Source organism: Pezoporus occidentalis, unplaced genomic scaffold, assembly GCF_034315485.1.
Source record: "Pezoporus occidentalis ecotype Australia unplaced genomic scaffold, CSIRO_AGI_Poc_V1 ctg170, whole genome shotgun sequence".
In the NCBI taxonomy this organism is placed as follows: Eukaryota; Metazoa; Chordata; class Aves; order Psittaciformes; family Psittacidae; genus Pezoporus; species Pezoporus occidentalis.
In genome coordinates this window covers 1137916-1157254 of record NW_026913532.1, presented here as the reverse complement: position 1 = coordinate 1157254, position 19339 = coordinate 1137916, and the positions used below count along the sequence as shown (strand labels likewise).

The 19339-nt window shown below is 42.6% G+C and overlaps 2 protein-coding genes across 2 annotated transcripts in view; one reads left to right on the top strand and one right to left on the bottom strand.

Annotated features, from left to right (window-relative positions):
• Positions 1-1175: 1175 nt before the first annotated feature.
• Positions 1176-19311, bottom strand: DHFR (dihydrofolate reductase). The gene is made up of 6 exons (XM_062613897.1): positions 19223-19311; positions 18104-18153; positions 15237-15342; positions 14285-14411; positions 1871-1986; positions 1176-1308 (listed from the first exon to the last, which is right to left on the bottom strand). The coding sequence occupies exons 1-6, from the start codon at positions 19306-19308 to the stop codon at positions 1221-1223; spliced, it is 573 nt and encodes a 190-aa protein (XP_062469881.1). The 5' UTR covers positions 19309-19311; the 3' UTR covers positions 1176-1220.
• The window catches only part of MSH3 (mutS homolog 3), a 119434-nt gene continuing 119353 nt past the window's right edge, over positions 19259-19339 (top strand). The window contains 1 exon segment of the mRNA XM_062613899.1: positions 19259-19337. Coding sequence (XP_062469883.1) covers positions 19259-19337 — 79 coding nt within the window.

Genomic DNA, 19339 nt, shown 5'->3' with positions numbered 1-19339 from the left:
GATCAGTTTGTAATTCAGTGTTTTCAGCAAAGGCTGTGTAACCAGGATGGTAAAAATGACCGGAGAGGTTTTCTGTGAAGAATCAATGGATACCTCAACTGCTGCCTGAGACTTCCACACTCCCATTTCTTCTTACAATTGCTTACTTTTTCCTCTATGCCAGTATGTTTTAAAGATTGTTGTAAGTGTACGTACCACCCCAGTCAAACTCAGGAGTTATGACACTTTTGCACTATCAGATGTTTTGAATCAGGAAATATTCAAAAGCTTTGCTCAGGTAGAGACATTCTGATGTAGCCTAGTGCCTTCACTACTCATGGAATTGTTAGGGATGCTACCATGGATTGTAAAGACGAATGCAATGTCTCAGGTAGCCTTAGTTGCGGTGCTCCTTAGAGCTCCCTCTTTCACACTGCTTACCGCCCTCGTAATTGCAGAGATACGAATTAATGGGTGGATTGTTTGGTGGATGAGGAATTGGATGAATGGTCACATCCAGAGGGTAGTGGTCAATGGCTCAATGTCTGGACGGACACCAGTGACAGCTGGCATCCCTCAGGTGTTGGTACTGGGACCAACCCTGTTTAATACCTTCATCGACAATAGAGACAACGGGATTGAGTATGTCATCAGCGCGTTTGCAGATGACATGAAGCTGAATGGTACAGTTGACATGCCCAGGGGACAGGATGGGATCCACAGGGAAATGCACATGCTGGAGATGTGGGGCCATGTAAACCTCCTGAGGTTCAATGGGGCCAAGTGCAGGGTCCCACACCCCAGTTGTGGCAACCCCCAGTATCAATATAGGCTGGGGATGGAGGAATTGAGTACCCCTGAGGAGGACTTAAGGGTACTGGCGGAGGGGAGATTCAGTCTGAATGTGAGGGAGAAACATATTCAAGGCATTCACAGCCAGGCTGGATGTACTTCTGGGCAACCTGATCCAGATTAAGATGTCTCTGCTCATTGCAGAGGAGTTGGACTTAGATGGCCTTTGAAGGTCACTTCCTACTCAAACTATTCTATGATTCTACAATTCTGTATTTCTGCTGCAGAGTATATATTCAGAGTTGGGGTATGCTAACTGGAATCATTCACTACTGAGGTATTGTACTATCAAGTAGGATTTTCTTTCAGTGACGTACTATGTATTTGCACTCAAAAAGACATCATAATTTAAAATGCCTGCTCTTAAACAGCAGTACAGGAAACCTCATTTATTGTGCCAGGACAGCTTTTTCATACACTTCAAATTTGTACTGAATGCCATTCTCTTCTTGGATATCAGCAGGGATGCCTGGGTACCTGGAGAGAGGGGGAGAAGAGAAAGCAAAAGCCAACAAGTAGATAAAAATATCAATATGAGTCATCTGTAATTTATTCTATCAATTAGAAAAGAGAATTGTTTGACTTTACATCAGGTATACTAAGCACAAACTATTAAGAATCATGCTGATTCTTACTTGTACACTTGTACACACATCTTTTTAAATCAAGACTTTTTAAATCAAAAAAGCATACTCTGAAGCAAAAACACACCTTTACAGCTTCATCAAAACCCCCCAATATTTTCATTAAAGCCTAGAACACGTTATTTAAAAAGTCTGGTTCCTGAGGCAGGAGTTTTCGTTTCTGTCACCTCCCTGCTGCCTGTTGGATGTAATCTCATTGGAGAGGACATAACAGGATGACTGGAATATGACAACACAAAAACCACCACAGCAAATGGCAGAAGCTTACAGTTTAATACTTATTCCTGCTAAGTTTGTCAGGAAGAAATAAATTACTCAAGAGAAAGAAGTAACTTTTGACACTGGATGGAAATCTTACATCTGAATACAAGCCTGGAATGCACCTTGGTACTTACTCCGTCAGAAGTTTGTAGTCTTTGTAGTTGATTTCTGGAAAAAATGTGTCACTTTCAAATTCCTGCAAAATTCTTGTCACAAACAGTCGGTGATTAATTGGCTTCTCCATTGCTGCCTTTAAAAACAACAGAAACAATTAAAATTGCGTTGTTCCCTGTAAAACAGTTCAACCATGCATGAAGTAGTGGGCTTTTCCAGGAAGTTTTAGTATCCTTGTTTTACAATGCTATTTGTCTGTAAGATAATATCAAGTGTTAACTTCTTACTTGGAACACTAGCCTTCTTTACCAACTCTCCAAATTCTTGTTCTGCCTTCAACTGTCACCATGACAGCTTTCAAAAAAACTTAAGAGGGAAGAGTCTCTTTGTAGATTGTACATCAAATATGTTATTTAAACCTAAAACTCAGTTACTGTTTTAAGTATTTCAGGATTTAAGCAAAGCAGTGAAAACTGAACTGTAAATCTCCTTTGGACATTGCCCAAGAGTACTTTCAAAGGGATAACTTCACCTTGTGGCAGTTCCACATGGTAAGTGACAGCAATACCTGTTCTTAGAGCTTAGACTCTAAATTAAGATGGAAATTAAGAGAAGAAGTAGTGGGTAGTCCTGTGAAAAGACAGCAGCCATATGGCCTAGTCTCAATGAGCAACCTGAAGACAATGTTTAGGACAAAAAATGAAGTTGGGCTGAGCAAGCAGGGCTTTTTCAGCCTGGAGAAGAGAAGGGAGATCTTAGAGCAGCTGCCAGTTCCTAAAGGGGCCAAAAAGTAAGCTGGAGACGGCTTCTGACAAGGGCCTGTAAAGACAGGACAAGTGGGAATGACTTTAAACTGACCAGGGGGAGATTGAGATGAGATTTTAGGCAGAAGTTCTTCTCTGTGAGGGTGGTGAGGCACTGGCACAGGCTGCCCAGAGAAGCTGTGGCTGCCCCATCCCTGGCAGTGTTCAAGGCCAGGCTGGATGGGGTTTGGAGCAACCTGGTCTAGTGGAAGGTGTCCCCACCTGTGACAGGGGGTGGAACTGGATGAGCTTTAAGGTCCCTTCCAACCCAAACATTCTAGGATTCTATGATATGATTTATATTTGGTTGCTCTACTCTGCTAAGTGTAATCTTCACTTGTATTGGGATTTAAGTATGTAGCTGAGTCACATCATGGGCTGACATGCCAGCCTGGGCTTGACTGTTCCCATGGCCCTGCCCAGTCATCCCAGGGCTATGTCTGACTCTGGTTTCCTTAGTGGGGCCTGCTCCCATTCTGTGGACCTGCCTCATTACCATAAGACCTGGCTGGTGAGGCCCCATCACATCACTCAGATTATGTTGCCCATGGGTTCTATCTCCTGCCCCTTCGGGAGCACCTGTTCCCATGTGTTCCCTGATGATAGCTTCAGAAAAGTAAATTTTATACCAAACATAAAACCTTTCATGTGTGGAGTCCCTAAAGGAACGTGTTCAGAGAGCACTGGACTCTGATGCGGTCTCTGCAAACTTCTGCTCTGGACCTGGCAATATGGGGAAGGTACGTGATCACAACTTCGGCACCTTCATGAAGATTAAAGTAGTTCCTCATTAACACTCAATTCACTCTTGCCCTTTTCAGCCGCCTCTATCAGTTTCACCACTTCTCTGGTACAGAAAACAAGTTAGAGGACACACAGTGCTGATTTGATAGAACACTGGCATACCTACTCTGAATTTAATCAAGGAAATAGACATCATGCGTACTTACTCTAATGCACAGAATAGGGTGAATGACTCTGTTTTAATGTAACATATACATAATATGAAGGTATAGACATATATAATCTTGAATATTTAAATAGAGTGTGAAGTAACTAGATACATTTATGGCGGTCAGACAATACTGTGAGAAGTTAGCAAAATATTCAACAGACAAACCGTTTCCAGTAAGTAGAAGACCAGTATGGCCTTTTTTGGCTTTGTTTATTTGTAAATGTGAGGATAATTTACGTGATGGAAAAGACAGACAGTGATACAGAACTTGTTGGAAATAATGGTACCAAGGCAAAAGGAGGAGATATTTAGAAGAAAATTAAGACGTCTCTGAGCTCACGCTTCTGTACATTGGAAAAATCTGCATCCTCACTCCATAGTCATTACATTCCACTCACTCCATTGCCATGCTGAGTCTCAAAGTTACTCTTGGCATGATTTTAATTTATTGTTATTTTTAATTTATTGTTATTTATTAATTTTGCTGCAGTTATTCTTGGACTGTATTTGTACCTGCACTGGTTCCCCTGGGAGCTGTGTATGTTTTTGCTCTGCATACATATTTGATTCTTTGTGTAGCAGCCGCTGAACCTTTAAAAATATTAAAGCCTGATGCAAAAGGGAAATGCAATGCTGAGTTGTTCTTTTTTTTTTTTTGCTTTCTCACTGAAGTATGGCCTATTTACACTGTGCCTGGAGTCTCAGGACCAGAAATGACTTTCCACAAGAGACGGATTCTCTCTTGTTGTGCCAGGTACATCAACCCTGTATGTCAGCCAGTGTCCTTTATTACTCACATAAATCTCCATACCCTGTGAAAAGATTTTAGCATACCCTTGTCTTTCTGCTCACTTCCAGTATGCTCTTGTCAGGCCTACCTCTGAAGTATAAACTGAAAAAGAGATGACCTAAGGATCACCTTCCCCATAATTTCCATCTGCATTGGACCGACAACCATACAAGGTTAATTATGTTTGCATGTGCAAGACTATTGCCTTGAATCAGTTTCTGTAAAACAGCCCTGAAGCTCTGCAAGAACAGCCCTGTATTACAAGTAGTTCTAGCATTATTATATGGAATATTAATCTTTTACAGATACACAGTCACCAAACCACTGTTAAACTAGTGGGGATAGCAACCAATTGCTGTCAAAGGGACATATTATTTCTAGTCATTTAAAGATTCACAGGTTTTTAGGACATATACACCCTGCTTCTGCTTTCTCATCTTGTACTGATTACACAGAATAAGTGAAAGAGCCAAAGTAATTGTGTGAGGCACTTCTTTTTCAAGTGTCTTTCTAGACAACAACATTGCCAATCCAAACAAAACATGGCAGGGGGGGTTGGAACTAGATGATCTTAAGGTCCTTTCCAACCCTAACTATTCTATGATTCTATGAAAAAACACTAAAAAAAATTCAAAATAAATTATCTGTTGATTTGCATTCTGGTTTTCAGCCTTTCTAATGTATTGAATAATACAGGCAAGCTCCATTTGAAGACACAAGAGTATAAAAGAAAAATATTTTATACATTAAAGAAAAATCTCACAGGTGAAGATCTCACAAGTTCTACATCTTGCCTAGGTAAAAGGACTTGCTAAGTTAAACTTGGGCTATTGGGAGAGTTGTGTTGATCACCAGGAGAATCATCACCTTCAAAAATCCTTCCTTCCCACACTGCTAGGGCTCAGCTTAATGATGTGTGGAGCAGCCTGTCTTTCCCAATCCATGAAGGCTGAGCCTAGTGAGGGAGGAGACACCGTGGTAGCTTCCACTGGCAGCTCTCTGACAGGGATAAGGGCAACAAAATGATTCTATGCCTGTTATTGAAAAGCCTCATCATTTTGTCCTTACAGAAACAGATACACTTTAGTCACCAGGGTTTTCCATGTGTTAGTCTTAAAGGAGGGCCTTTTAAATATTTTCCTTTATCATCTCTGCAAGCAACTTTGATAAAGAACTTGACAAAACCACCTTTCATAGCTGGTCATGCTCATTTTGATTTGTGTCTGAAAGTGACTCATATATTAACCTTTTTTAGTCATTATTTTTTCCCAGAGGGATATAAAATCAATATGTTTTTCCACAAGAATGAACACAAAAGCAGTATTACACCTTTCTTTCTACATTAAAAGTCCTCTGAGTTTATTTTGAAGATCTACTAGAAAGGCTTGATATGTCCCTCTCAAGCCTAGGAAGGTATAAAGATGCTAAATTAAAGAAGATTCTTAAACTTTAAACAGAAATTATTAGTTAATCCACTAGCCCGTTGTAGTTCTGTTTCCTCAGATTTTATTTACAACTATGTAAGAACAAGATGTAATGAACACTGAAGGCATAACTAGAGTAGTCACAGATGTATTTTTACAAAACATAAATGTCTTTGAGAAAACAATGCTGTCTCACTGCTGTGATCCTGCCACTTTTTTCTGTGAAAGAAATATTAGGGGATTGCACTAGAAGAATGCTCAAAGAAGTGTTGTCATAGGAGGTCATCGAAGTACAGGAAAACAGGAAAATGTGTTCCTATTCCTGTGTTTCTGATCAGGCAACTACACAAGGCTACACAACTACATGTGAGAAAATAGAGGATGGTTGCTTTGAGCAACCTGGTCTAGTGGAAGTGTTGCTGCCCATGGCAGGGGGTTAGAACTGGGTGAGATTTAAGGTCCCTTCCAACCCAAACCAGTTTGGGATTCTATGAGTCTACGAAAATTCTGTGGCATTACAGTAATGAAGTAAGAGTTACCTTTGCACTTACAACATGGATGTTCCTCAGAAACAACTGCTCAGGACCATAAATATGCATAATCAAACAACATTATCATGAGCTTGGTGGGACAGGGAAAGAATTTCAGGTCAATGCAACCATGACAACCTTCAGTCTCCCCTTTACACAAGATAATGTTACCAAGCTTTCAAAAAACGTTAATAGAATTACGCCACACTAATTAGTTCACCTAAAACAGAACTAGTGGAGAAGCTACTGCAGTGTTCAGTTTTCTGCATGGGTTGCTCCCAGAGCAGAACACTGCTTTAAACACACAGAGAGGAGATTGAGATGAGATCTCAAGAAGAAGTTCTTCCCTGTGGGGGTGGTGAGGCCTTGGCACAGGTTGCCCAGAGAAGCTGTGGCTGCCCCATCCCTGGCAGTGTTCAAGGCCAGGATGAATGGGGTTTGGAGCAACCTGGTTTAGTGGAAGGTGTCCCTGGCCATGGCAGGGGGCTGGAACTGGATGACATTTAAGGTCCCTTCCAGCCTAAACCATTCTGTCATTCTGTGAAAGGCATCGCGTGCTCAATCAACACAGCTCTAAGGAGCCTGTTCTTTGCAGCAAGTTCTTTGAGAACTCGGTTCACAGGGAGCAACAGCACTGTCACCCACAGGGGTGGAGCACGTCAGCAAGGAAAAAGGAGTTGTCTGCATCTCCTGTGTAAGTGGATCTCAGCCCTCAGTCACATCTCAGACTGAATGCAACACTTCAAAAAACATGGCGCCATACGCATTAGCCTCTATGCCTGTAGGTACATAGCTCAAACCCACTTTGCCTTATATTCAGGTAAGGTAGAAAAATTACTACTATATGTTTAATAGTTTACAGCAAATCCAGACATACTAACACCTAATCTTTAAAATGCGTACTTTAGTATATTAGCTAGTGAAGTTTGGCAAGCTTGTTAATGCTTCTCTCTTTTAAAGAAGTGATCCTTATGGTACAGTAGAGACTTGAAGCTTAGTAAATTCACAACTCATTCAGGCCATTCACAACCCTGTGAAGCCTATATGCTTAGTCAAGAAATTCTATTTAAGAGGGTAATTAATAATCTGCGAGAGACTTGCTGCACTAAATATGAATAGCAACTTCACAATTAACATTTCTGGAGAATGAAAGGGCTCGATTACTAAACACAGTATGCCAGATGCTAGTGCATAGGAAGACACCTGAGCATGAATATTAGATAAAATCTTCCCTTGGAGATTCTTAGAAATTTAATTTTCCAGCTCAAGCCTCTTTGTTGAAGTATTTCCCCAAATGCTTTTTATGACCAGTATCTATATTCTGTTATGGCCAGCCGGGACATTAAATAAACAGCAAAACCAACAAAACTTCTCATGGAAAAACTTTTTGCTCTGTTACAAAATGGCAAGTTCCTTCTCCAAATTTAATCATCATAGAATCATGGAATGGTTAGGGCTGGAAAGGACCTTAAGATCATCTAGTTCCAAACCCTGTCATAGACTCCTCTCCCTAGACCATGTTGCCCAAGGCTCTGTCCAACCTGGTCTTGAACACTGCCAGGGATGGAGCATTCACCACTTCTTTGGACAACTTGTTCCAGTGCCTCACCACCCTCACAGTAAAGAACTTCTTCCTCCTATTTAACTTGAACTTCCCCTGTTTAAGTTTAAACCCTTTGTCTTACCACTACAGTTCCTGATGAAAAGTCCCTCTCCAGCATCCTTATAGGCCCCTTTCAGATACTGGAAGGCTGCTATGAGGTCTCCATGAAGCTTCTCTTCTGCAGGCAGAACAGCCCCAACTTTCTCAGCCTGTCTTCATATGGGAGGCGATCCAGCCCACTTATCGTCCTCGTGGCCCTCCTCTGGACTTGTTCCAACAGTTCCATGTCCTTCTTATATTGAGGACACCAGAAGTGTACACAATACTTCAAGAGAGGTCTCATGAGAGCTGAGTAGAGGGGCAGGATCACCTCCTTCAACCTACTGGTCATGCTCCTTTTGATGCAGCCCAGGATATGGTTGGCTTTCTGGGCTGCGAGCGTGCACTAAAGCCAGCTCATGTTCAATTTCTCATCTAGCGACACCCTCAAGTCCATCTCCGCAGGGCTGCTCTGAATCACTTCTCCACCCAACCTGTAGCTGTGCCTGGGATTGCTCCTACTCAGGTGTAGGACCTTGCACTTCACTTTGTTGAACAGCATGAGGCTGGCATCAGCCCACCTCACAAGCGTGTCAAGGTTCCTCTAGATGGCATTCCTTCTCTACAGCCTATCAACCGAGCCACACAGCTTGGTGTCATCCGCAAACTTGCTGAGGGCGCACTCAATCCCGCTGTCCATGTCACCAAAAAAGATGTTGAACAGGATCAGTCCCAACACCAACCCCTGAGTGACACCAATAGTTACTGGTCTCCAGTTGGATACTGAGCCATTGACCACAACTCTTTGCTTGTGGCCATCCAGCCAGTTCTTTATCCACCGAGCGGTCTATCTGTCAAATTGATGTCTCTCCAATTTAGAGACAAGGATGTCATGCGGGGCAGTGTCAAACACTTTGCACAAGTCCAGGTAGATGACGCCAACTGCTCTGCCCCTGTCCATCAGTTCCATAGCCCCATTATAGAAGGCCACCAAATTGGTCAGGTAGGATTTCCCCTTAGTGAAGCCATGATGGCTGTCACCACCTACCTCGTTTTTCATGTACTTTCACATAGTTTCCAGGAGAATCTGCTCCAATATTTTATCAGGCACAGAGGTGAAGCTGACTGGTCTGTAGTTCCCTGGGTCTTCCATTTTCCCCTTCTTGAAAATGGGGGTTATATTACTCTTTGTTCAGTTGTTGGGAACTTCACCTGACTGCCATGATTTTTTCACATAAGTAAATCTACACCTATTTCTTTCTTTTCTTTTTTTTTTTTTTTAATGTCTCTGTTTAATATTTGAGGATGTGCTGGACAGTTCCTACTCCTAGTAAAAAATGAATTTTTTTTTAATCAGTTCAAAAGACAGTTTAAATCCAGTTAAAATAAACTGATAACTTACACTGACCAGACTCCATCAGGATCTCCAGTAAGCACTATTTCTCAAAGTCAAAGCCAAGTCCTGAATCTCTCAATTAAGAGACGATACCTCCACACAGAGTGCATCTCCATGAGTATCTTAACTTGAAATAGAAATGTGGTTTTGAAATTAATCTTCCAATTGTCCCCACTCACCGTTCTTTTGTTGTTCTGGGAGCAATCTTGTTGTGCATGGGCTACATTGCCTGGAAATGAAGCCAAACCAGCAAAGTGCCTCCAGGAACATGCCTGATAAGCTCGAACACTGAATGGGGACTCACATGCCAGAACCAATGAGGAAGACACCACCACGAGTTTTTCACCACACAATGAGCACTCATGAGCCAGCAGATGACTCTCAAAGTGTCAAGTGCTCATGCAAAATCATGGAGTGCCTCTCATGGTGCATAACAGCTTCGTTATTGCTGTGACGTACTGGCCATTGCTGGGCTGCTTCACTCCTCCTTCCTCCTCCACACAACCAATAGCAACTCAGGAGATCCAGAATAATACAGAAAATCCCGTACCAGCATCACACTGAGATGCAAGGAAATGAAACCTGCAAACCTGTGCTGTGAGAAGTCCAAATGTTTCCCTGGATGGAACAGTGCAACCTTCTGGTATGTCAGGAGATTATAAACCTGATCAGGTGATCAGTGTCAAGTCAAACTTAAAGAGATGAGGCTTTTGAATGGTCAAGGGACTGCAGAAGCTGTTTTCAATTTTTTCAGCTCTCACTTCCTAATACCAGTACTCTACTCACCCCTCCCTGTACCCACCAAAATGCCTGCTATGTCTACTTCTTCTGCCTTTTCCTGTTGCATAGGTCAAGGCCCACAAGAGACAGTCTCCCAGAGTAAGCTGCTGAACACAGGATGAACATGACAGACATAAGCACTTGTATGGCCACCTTGTTCCAAGTTCACCTTTCTCTGTTCTTCACAGTATTTGAGACAGCTTATGTCAGTACTCCCACCACCCCAGACAGCACTGTCCTTCACAACCTAGGCGCAGCGGGCAAAAATGGCTGTAAGCAATGAACACCTGCAGTGTGTCCTTTTAAACGTTGACAGTCCATCAAGGCTTGTTCCCTTCTCCTTTGCAGTCCCACAAAGAAGAGGGTGTAAGCAGCAGCAGTCTGTTGCCTCAACCCATTCCTTGACCCTGTTGCTGAGGACAGCATCCTGTCTTGAAATGCCATCCTGCAACCCATGCTTTAGCACCTTTACTTGTCTCAGTTCTTAGAGGCTTCTGCACTTGGGCAGCTGGGTAGATGCTCCAACTTGGCACAACTCTCTGGATGAGGTTAAACCAGGCCTGTGTTCCAGCATGGTATCTGGGCAGAACAGCATGAGGCACAGAAGAGATGCAGTATTTCAGGTAAGGCAGGTGTTCAAACATCTCCAATGACCCTGGGCGGAAAGAAGGTGCCAGCATCCCCCTTCCATCTGAGGTTCTTTGGAAACCTCCTGAAATGTGTGAATCAACCTCAGTTCATGGATCACCCCTGGTAATGCTTCTGGGTTGCTACCCTGGGCCCGGAACCCACCTGGGATTTGGGTGCTTCCCAGAGCACCCACAAAGGATGTGGAAAACCAAAGACAGCAAAGGCCTGGAAGACTGTGCACATTTCTTTCTCATACCACCTACAGAAATATGGCCTGGAGGATTGATTCAGGCTGCTCCCTAACAACAATCCTGATCAAGATTAACTGATCAGAAATTCCTAAGTTTAGGAGCTGTGCGGAAAGGCTCCACAGGACAATCAGCCACCCTCTTGAATAATATTGTAGACTCTGAAAGTGTCTGGCCCTGGCAAAGCTATTGTAGCAGCTTTTGACAGACAGCCTCAGTTGTGCACCCTCACATTCAGTACATTCCGAATCTGCTTTTTATTCTCCAGGATCCCCATACCAATGGGATGCCACCAGCCTGAGCTCAACCCCTGTGCCTAGGGCAGCAGATCAACCAGGGCAGAACTGCTACAGCAAAGACTCCAAGAATGCCATTATCGTCCATCTTCCTACTCATCCTTCAAAACACCCACAATAGCCTGTGACAGGCTGTAAAAGAGCCCACCCACCCAAAGTTCAATGGGTGCATGCATAAGCTTGCTGTTCCCTTTTGTAGTGATCCTGACTCAAAGATCACTGTACATTAAAGAAACAGTAATCCACAGAACAATTAACCTGAACAGACATACGCCTGTATTGTGCTGTGCATATTCTTTGGCCACAGGATAAGCTCAGCCAGAAAACTGTAACAGAAGAGCCTGCAGGCAGCTCCCACTCGGTGTCAACAACCATACCACCTGCATGTCCTCGCCTTTCTCTAAGAGAGCAGCAAGTTCTCATGTGAATGTCCCTTTTGTGGGTTAGGGGGTAGCCCTTTCTACAGACAGGGTCAGTGCAGCATGCTTGGAAGCTTGTTCGATGCCACACAACTTAAGAGTTTCCAACATACATGGGGAAGTAAACTTACTTATACTATTCTGTCATTTAAAGCATTAGTTCTAGCAAGTAGCATTTAAAATGATACTTTTTACAGCCTTGGTGCTCTTCCTTCTGGGATCTAAATGGAGTAGCTCCTCCTAGTGCAAACAGCTCTCTACTCCTCTGTTGTGTGATTATGCTGTCCTGGGTTCAGCAGTAGCAGTCGTTTTTCTCCTTCTTGGTGGCTGGTGCAGTGCAGTGTTTTGACTTTCAGCTCGGGAACAGAGCTGATAACAATGATGTTTTGGTTTGGGCAAGGACTTTGTGAGCCTCATGCTCTGCTGGGGAGGAGGGGAAGCCGGGAGGGGGCGGAGACAGGACACCTGACCCAAACTAGCCAAAGAGGTATTTCATATCACAGCACGTCATGCCCAGGATGTAACTCAGAGTTAGCCGGAAGGGCTGGTAGACTGCAGGGTTGGAGGAGGTATCGGTCGGTGCTTGGTCCGGCTTGGGGGGGGGGGGGGGGGGGGGAATGGGGTGAGTTATCGGTTGGCTGGTGGTGAGGTGTTGTATTCTCTTCCCTTGTTATTTCCTTTATCATTATTATTATTATTGGTGGTAGCATATTTCCTTTATCATTATTATTATTGGTGGTAGCAGTAGTGATTTGTGTTATACCTTAGTTACTAAACTGTTCTTATCTCAACCCGTGGGAGTTGCATTCTTTTTGACTCTCCTCTCTGTCCCTCCAGGAGTAGAGGGAGGGAAAGAAAGGGGGGAGTGAGTGAATGAGTTGTCTGACTCTGCTCTCCTCATCAAGGTCTGTCCTCAGAAAGCTCTACCTCACTTGAAACATCTGAACTTTGGGTTAAACTCCCCAAAGTACTAAAGTGGAAATGTCATGTCCTCAGCACTACCTGTTTCAAAATACTCCTGTTGCACTTACTTGCTGAAGTAGACACTTCCTGCATCACAGGTTTGTACCAATAGACACAATCAGTTCTAAACCTTTGAGCAATATAAAGCAGCAAGATAAAAATAATGCTTTAAAAGCAAATAACTGCAACTTCTGAATAATTTGTTTCATTTCAATTGCTAATTGCCATTTTACTTCCCACACATTTCTACATGGTATAGTGGAAACATTCCTGCAATCCTTTGTGCATCTTCAGTACAGGCACTGAAAATATTACCTGAAGTTTTGATAAACGTGTATGGTTTCCACCAAACTCTTTTAACTAATGAATTGAAAATTCCTTTGCAATATCCCAAGTAGGTGCTCAAAAGGGGGAAAGCAGTTGAAATTTCATATCCCTGGGGATCAGCACAAGAAATGTGTTGCAAAAGTACTATTGATCAAAACTACCTATTTATAATGTAAGTATTGGTGAGTAGTGATATAATAAAATGGCATGTTTTCCTACCAAGTATCAGCCAGACATTGGAAAAATAGTTAAATTAAAAGTCTGCAACACAGATGCTTCTGGAAGAAATAAGCACTCTTTGCAGCACTAGATGAGTATGTAGCCATTGCATGGAAGAGGTAAATGTTCTGCTCACACACTGCATCCTGCAGAATTACAGGCAGAAGCCAGATCCGGTCTCTTGCTCATGTTGGACAGTTATGCCCAATCTGAAGAGAATCTGTCTCCAGAAATAAACTTGCTATGTATTGCCTGGAAGCAGGCCTTTTACTGGCTGAGAGTGAAGGGCAGGTTACTTCTACATGGTAATAATTAGTCATGGACTGAATGCATTTGGACATGAAGTAAGACGCACCACATGCAAAAGCAATTATAAAACATAAGTAAAAAAAGATAGAGGAACAACAGTGTTCTATAGGCTATTTGCATATGCATCTTATTTTCCTTACAACTGTAGCAATATGTAACTACTTTGCTTTTTTTCTTTTTTTTTACTGTAAAATACATATTCCCTAAGACACAGAGAAGTTCATGAAAGGCACAAGCCACAAAGGCAAGCATCAGAAAATGTGTTTTCCTACAGTGTATTCAAAGCATATTATCAACCCTAACAGGCTACTAGGAGCATGATGGCATTCTTATCACACACCTAAAGTGCAAGTGCCAAACAAGAAATGGAGTGTATTTCCCAGTGTGCCTGTAATGACTAAAGGACAGCAGAACTATTTGCTCCTCTTAACTAAGAGTTTTTTGGTTGAAAAAAGTTTAAGAAAAGCTCTCAAAAGCCTAATGACTGTGTGACCCTGGACCATTAGCAACAGCTAATGCTTACTTGGACAGGTGTTTTAAACTTGTGAGTTGAAATCTTACTCTCCAAGACTTGTTCTGTTGGAATCACTGGTTTGCTGAGTTGCGTGAAGGAAAAGAATTTCCTAAAGCAGAAGTAATAGGAGCTTGAGCCACCTTTATACCATCACACAAAATGAGTTAGTTAGGAGTACTCTAAACGTACCTTGTAAACTGAAGTGCCTCCAATGATCCAGACCATGTCTACTTTACTTTTTAACTCTGGTGAATCCAAAAGAGCTAAAGCATCATCCAGATTTTTTGAAAGATAATGTGCTCCTTTAGGGGTTTCCCTAGAAAAAGCAAAATAATTGAAGGACCATTCATTGTGATAATCTAGATGTACAATGTGTTTTCATGAATTCCCAAATAACTAAATGTTTCAGACAAGATAATTGTTTTGAAATGCCTACTGTTGCTAAACTATGTTAGAAAACTCACCTGGCTGCAGGATTGCTTAATAAATCACAATCTAATAATAACTGTGACTTAAAAGGCATTATAAATTACAGATCTGAAATTTTATATCACGTTTTAAAAAAAAGCATAATGGAGACATTTAGATACCTATAAAACTAGGTTTTTATTTGAATTCTAGAATATTAATACTTTGTTCAAAACAAGTAGTTAAAAAAGCCACTATCCCCCTCCCCTATTCACCCCCAAATCCTCCAAAGCATAAACCATTACAAGTGAACATTGATGTTTAAGAATATCTGGATGAATGTAGGTGGTGCATTCAAGGAGAGAGCTCTGAAAAAGGACAATTATTTTTCCTTGAATGCAAACAAAAATAAACTTTGAAAAAGCGATTAAGAGCCACTCATTTAACCAGGCTCTAGAGCAACAGTTAAATACATGGGTCAGCAAGACTGCTGATACAGTCAGATGGTTTGTTTGTAGAGCTAGGACTTGTATTTACTAAAAGCAATGACAGCTATCTTGTGAATTAATTAAAAAAAAAAAAAGTAGTGATATCACTCAATCAATAACAGAGACGCTTCCTAAGCAGATATCAAAAATGTTACATTTAGAATTGTATTATGATGCATTGCTACACATATTTGTAAGTGCAGACTTTTTATTTGTTTGACAGGCCTGTCATTCATCATACGTACTTGAGCTCCCTGCTGAGCACTATATTAATTCTGTCTTTCAGAGGACGATTCTTCTCAGGAATGGAGAACCAGGTTTTTTTACCCATTATCAAGGCATTCTGTTTACCTGAATAAGAGAGGAAAACACTTACTTAATGGGTATTTTTGCTCTGTCCCAAATTTCTTTTGGTTATTTAGTGACACAGCTGGACCTTCTCTCCCGCTTCCAAACTCCATTTCAGCAGTCAACAAAAGTACAAGCTTAGACCTTGATTCTCAAATTAGCCACATGAACAGAAGGACGCGTTTGCGTCCTCAAAGCCTTGTCAGGCAGTTGACACCTGTCAACTGTCAAAGTAGTCTATGTACACCTATAAACTTGTAATTAAAAGAAAATGAAAAAAAGGCATGTCACTGCCCATCACAGGCATTACACGAACACTACCTCTGCTACAAGTATGGGCATAAATTAATCTCTGTGTGCAAGACCAACTCATACCCTCAAAAGAGTTCTCTTGGTGTGAAAAAACATCACTGTTCTCTTTATAAATCCAAGCAGCACACAATAATCAACTTTGTGTTTGCATGTTCCATCATTCCAGTTATATGCTAAGGAATAATTGCCACCTTTGGGTGTTATTTAAGAGAGGAAAAAAAAACCCAAACAACAAAACACCAAGTTAAAGGGTAACTTTTAGGAGAAGAACCAGTTAAACTGGATGAAAAGCAAAAGTGCAGTAGGTGTCCTATTATATTCTAGTATTCACTGGTAAGCATGATTTCTGATCAAATGCAAACCTTCATTAATTAATTCTCTCTTATATATACCCTGCTAAAAAGAGGGTTTCTCTTTATAAGCAAATGGAGTTGTCAGAGAAATAAACACACAAAAGGTAACAGAAAATGTTCTACAGTGTTACATAGCAGGAGAGATTTTAGAGAAAGGACAACAGCTTGTTCACAGCTATCCTCCCTACTTCTTGATGAAAGAGGGGCTGGATCTTCTAGACCACACCACAGAACCAACCTTCCAGTTGTTCCTGAGCAGTGTCTGAAGACCTTTCTCCTGCACCTAAGTTTCATGAACAAGTTTCCAAGAGCTATACTGCGGTGTCAGTTTAGATATGTCAGCACAGACCACTGGCACTACTGCTGAAGGAAAGGCATAAATTGTGAACAATGCATGTATTTCCTCACTAAAGATTCATCCAGATGTTTAAGGGCTCAGAACAAAGGTCTGTCTAGACCAACAGCTAATTCACAGCAGTGGCCAGTGCACGTATGCACACAGACTAAAAGCAAGATCATGTGATGCTTCTGCACTGTGTTCTCCCCATTTTCAAAAAACTCTCTTTCTTGAACTGATAGTAACATCCCTGTTGTGAAGATCTACGGCAGCATAACCCATTAAGAGGTTATGAATCAACTTCACTGTCTAGATCTTGGGTCATAGATTATTAAAAGATGGGCAGGCAGGATGGAATAATTTTTTTTCTTTTTAACTGTATGTGAAACATTTTTTTTTTTTTTCTATGGGTTACTTGTACGGTGCAGGCATACAAGAAGACTTAAAATTGTGTTCTGTCTTTTTGTATGCAAGATTAAAATGGGTATAATCAACTCTCTAAACAGTAAGTAAAATAGTTCACTTAAGGCTGTTTGCAAAATGAAATTAGATATTCTTTTATCCTTTGTGGCATATGGAAGAGACCTGCGAATCAGTATATGGAATAGGTCACTTAATCAAAACAAGAGTACATGTTAGAGAATTTTTAGCAAACAAGTGAGTTTTGCCAGGCAGTGGTTTTAACAGCAGCATGAAGAAAAGCATCACAGGAAACAGAGTGACCCCGCTGGCAAATAAAGCCACAGCAGAAATGTGAGGATAAGCTTGATGTCTCACATGACCCTGATTCCACCAGAAGCAGTGAGCCCGCCACATGGCTTAGGGAGGTCCTATTCTTCCTCTCCCAATGCTTCTTTCCTTCTCCTACCACATGCCTTGTACTGGCAGTCCCCACTGACCCACAGCAGCCTAGTCTACTGCATTAGAGAATTAAAACACCTTAAGAAAAAGTCAAACCAGCACCAAAGTCAGGGTGAAAGAGGAGTGGAGGCAATGCTACAAGACTCATCACTTCTGGCAGCAGTTAGTAACCAAGTCAGAACAAATCAGTTTTTTTAATCTTGATTCTTACCCCATTTGTGCTTTCACTTTTTTTTTCACAATAACTGGTTTCACCTCATCAACTTAATAGTCTAAAATATTGCTAAAATGCAAAGGTTCTGGTCTACTTGTCCTGACCATTATTACTGTGCATTACCAGTACAGTTGTTTATTACTGTGCGCAGATGATGACATAGGTCTGGAGTGTTGCTGCTGTATGTACCAGTACAGTTAGGGGTTTCTGGCTATTGGATGGCTCAGCACTCAGAAAATCAAACTAAATTACTCTCAAAGGACCAGAGGGGTGGAACAAATGGCCAAGGCTGAGCTACAACAAACAAGTTAGACTAGCTAATAGAGCCTGAAAAAAACAACCAACCCTCTGCTGATTAACTGGCAAATAAAAACCTTTCCTTTTTAACACGTCAGAGTTTTCTACCCTGTTGGAGAAACACAACTTTGAAGTTCTCTTTATTTACACATCACCTGCAGCACTGAAACATCAGGTTCAGCTCCATTTTCTTCACCTAACCCAAAGTATCTGTAGAGGACACATTTACAGGGAGTAAAATACCTGTGAAACTTGGGAAGGCAGGCTGTTTGCAGAAGCAGGACTTTTTAAGTCAGGGAAAAATCAAATTACCAGGCTTTTCTGTGACTGATACCACAGAAAATAACTTTAATAGATAGAAGCAAAACTCCGGAAAAAGAAAACCATTACCTTCCACTTGGCATGTGCTAGTCATTCTCTGGAAGTACTTGTACTCATTCCTGGCAAGAAAACAAAAAAAGCATTACAACATGGCTTACGAATAAGATGCATTTCTCTAATACAAGGAAAACACCAACAAAATGAAACAAAAACATAACACAAATACCGCTGGTGCCCGCGGAGGAAAGGCTGGACAGAGCCGGCCCCATGTCATGCCTGAAGCGAGACCTTTGGTCCCAGCTCTGCTTGCATAGAATGCAACTAGGTTGAAAATGACCTTTAAAATCATCAAGTCCAAATGTTCCCCAGACTGCCAAGGCCACCACTAAACCATGTCATCTACAGTCTGCGAACACTTCCAGGGATGGTGACTCCACCACTGCCCTGGCCAGCCTGTTCCAGTACCTGTTTACTCTCCTGGGGAAGAAATTGTTCCTAATACCCTGTATAAACCTCCCCTGGCACGGCTTGAGGCCGTTTCCTCTTGTCCTATTGTTTGTTCCTTGGGAGCAGAGACCAGCCACCTCCTGGCTCCGTCCTCCTTTCAGCTAGTTTTAGACAGCATTAAGGTCCCCCCTGAGCCTTCTCTTCTCCAGACTGAACACCCCCAGTTATCTCAGCCGTTCCTCATCACACTTGTGCTCCAGACCCTTACCAGCTCTGCTGCCATTCTCTGGACCCGCTCCACCACCTCAATATCTCTCTTGTAGTGAGGGGCCCAGAACTGCACACAGCCTTTGTGGTGCGGCTTCACCAGTGCCTAGTAGAGGGATCACTGCCCTGATCCTGCTGGCCACACTGCTGCTGATACAAGGCCACGATGCACGACAGATAACCCACGGCCGAGAGCCTGCCGACGCGCCTCCTTGAATCCCCCGGGGATACCCGCCAAGACACCCGGCGGGTCCCGGCAGCCATATCCCCGGCTGTCGTCCCGCCAACAGGCACCGCGAATCCTCTCCCGCCCTGCTGAGCATCACCCCAATCAAGCCTACAACTCCTAGGGCGCAACGCGCGGCTCCACGGTCGCCCGCCAGCAGAGAGCGCGCCGCGGTGCAGGCTGGGAGTTGTAGTCCGCCCGCGCGCCTGCCGCCCCGGGAGGGTAGACTCCCGCCATACCCGCGGTACCTCAGCGGCGGCCAGGGCAGGTTGCCATCCTTCCCGATGCCCATGTTCTGGCACACGGCCACGATGGAGTTCAGGGAGCGCACCATGACTCCCACCGTCGCCTCTCTCCTCACCGGA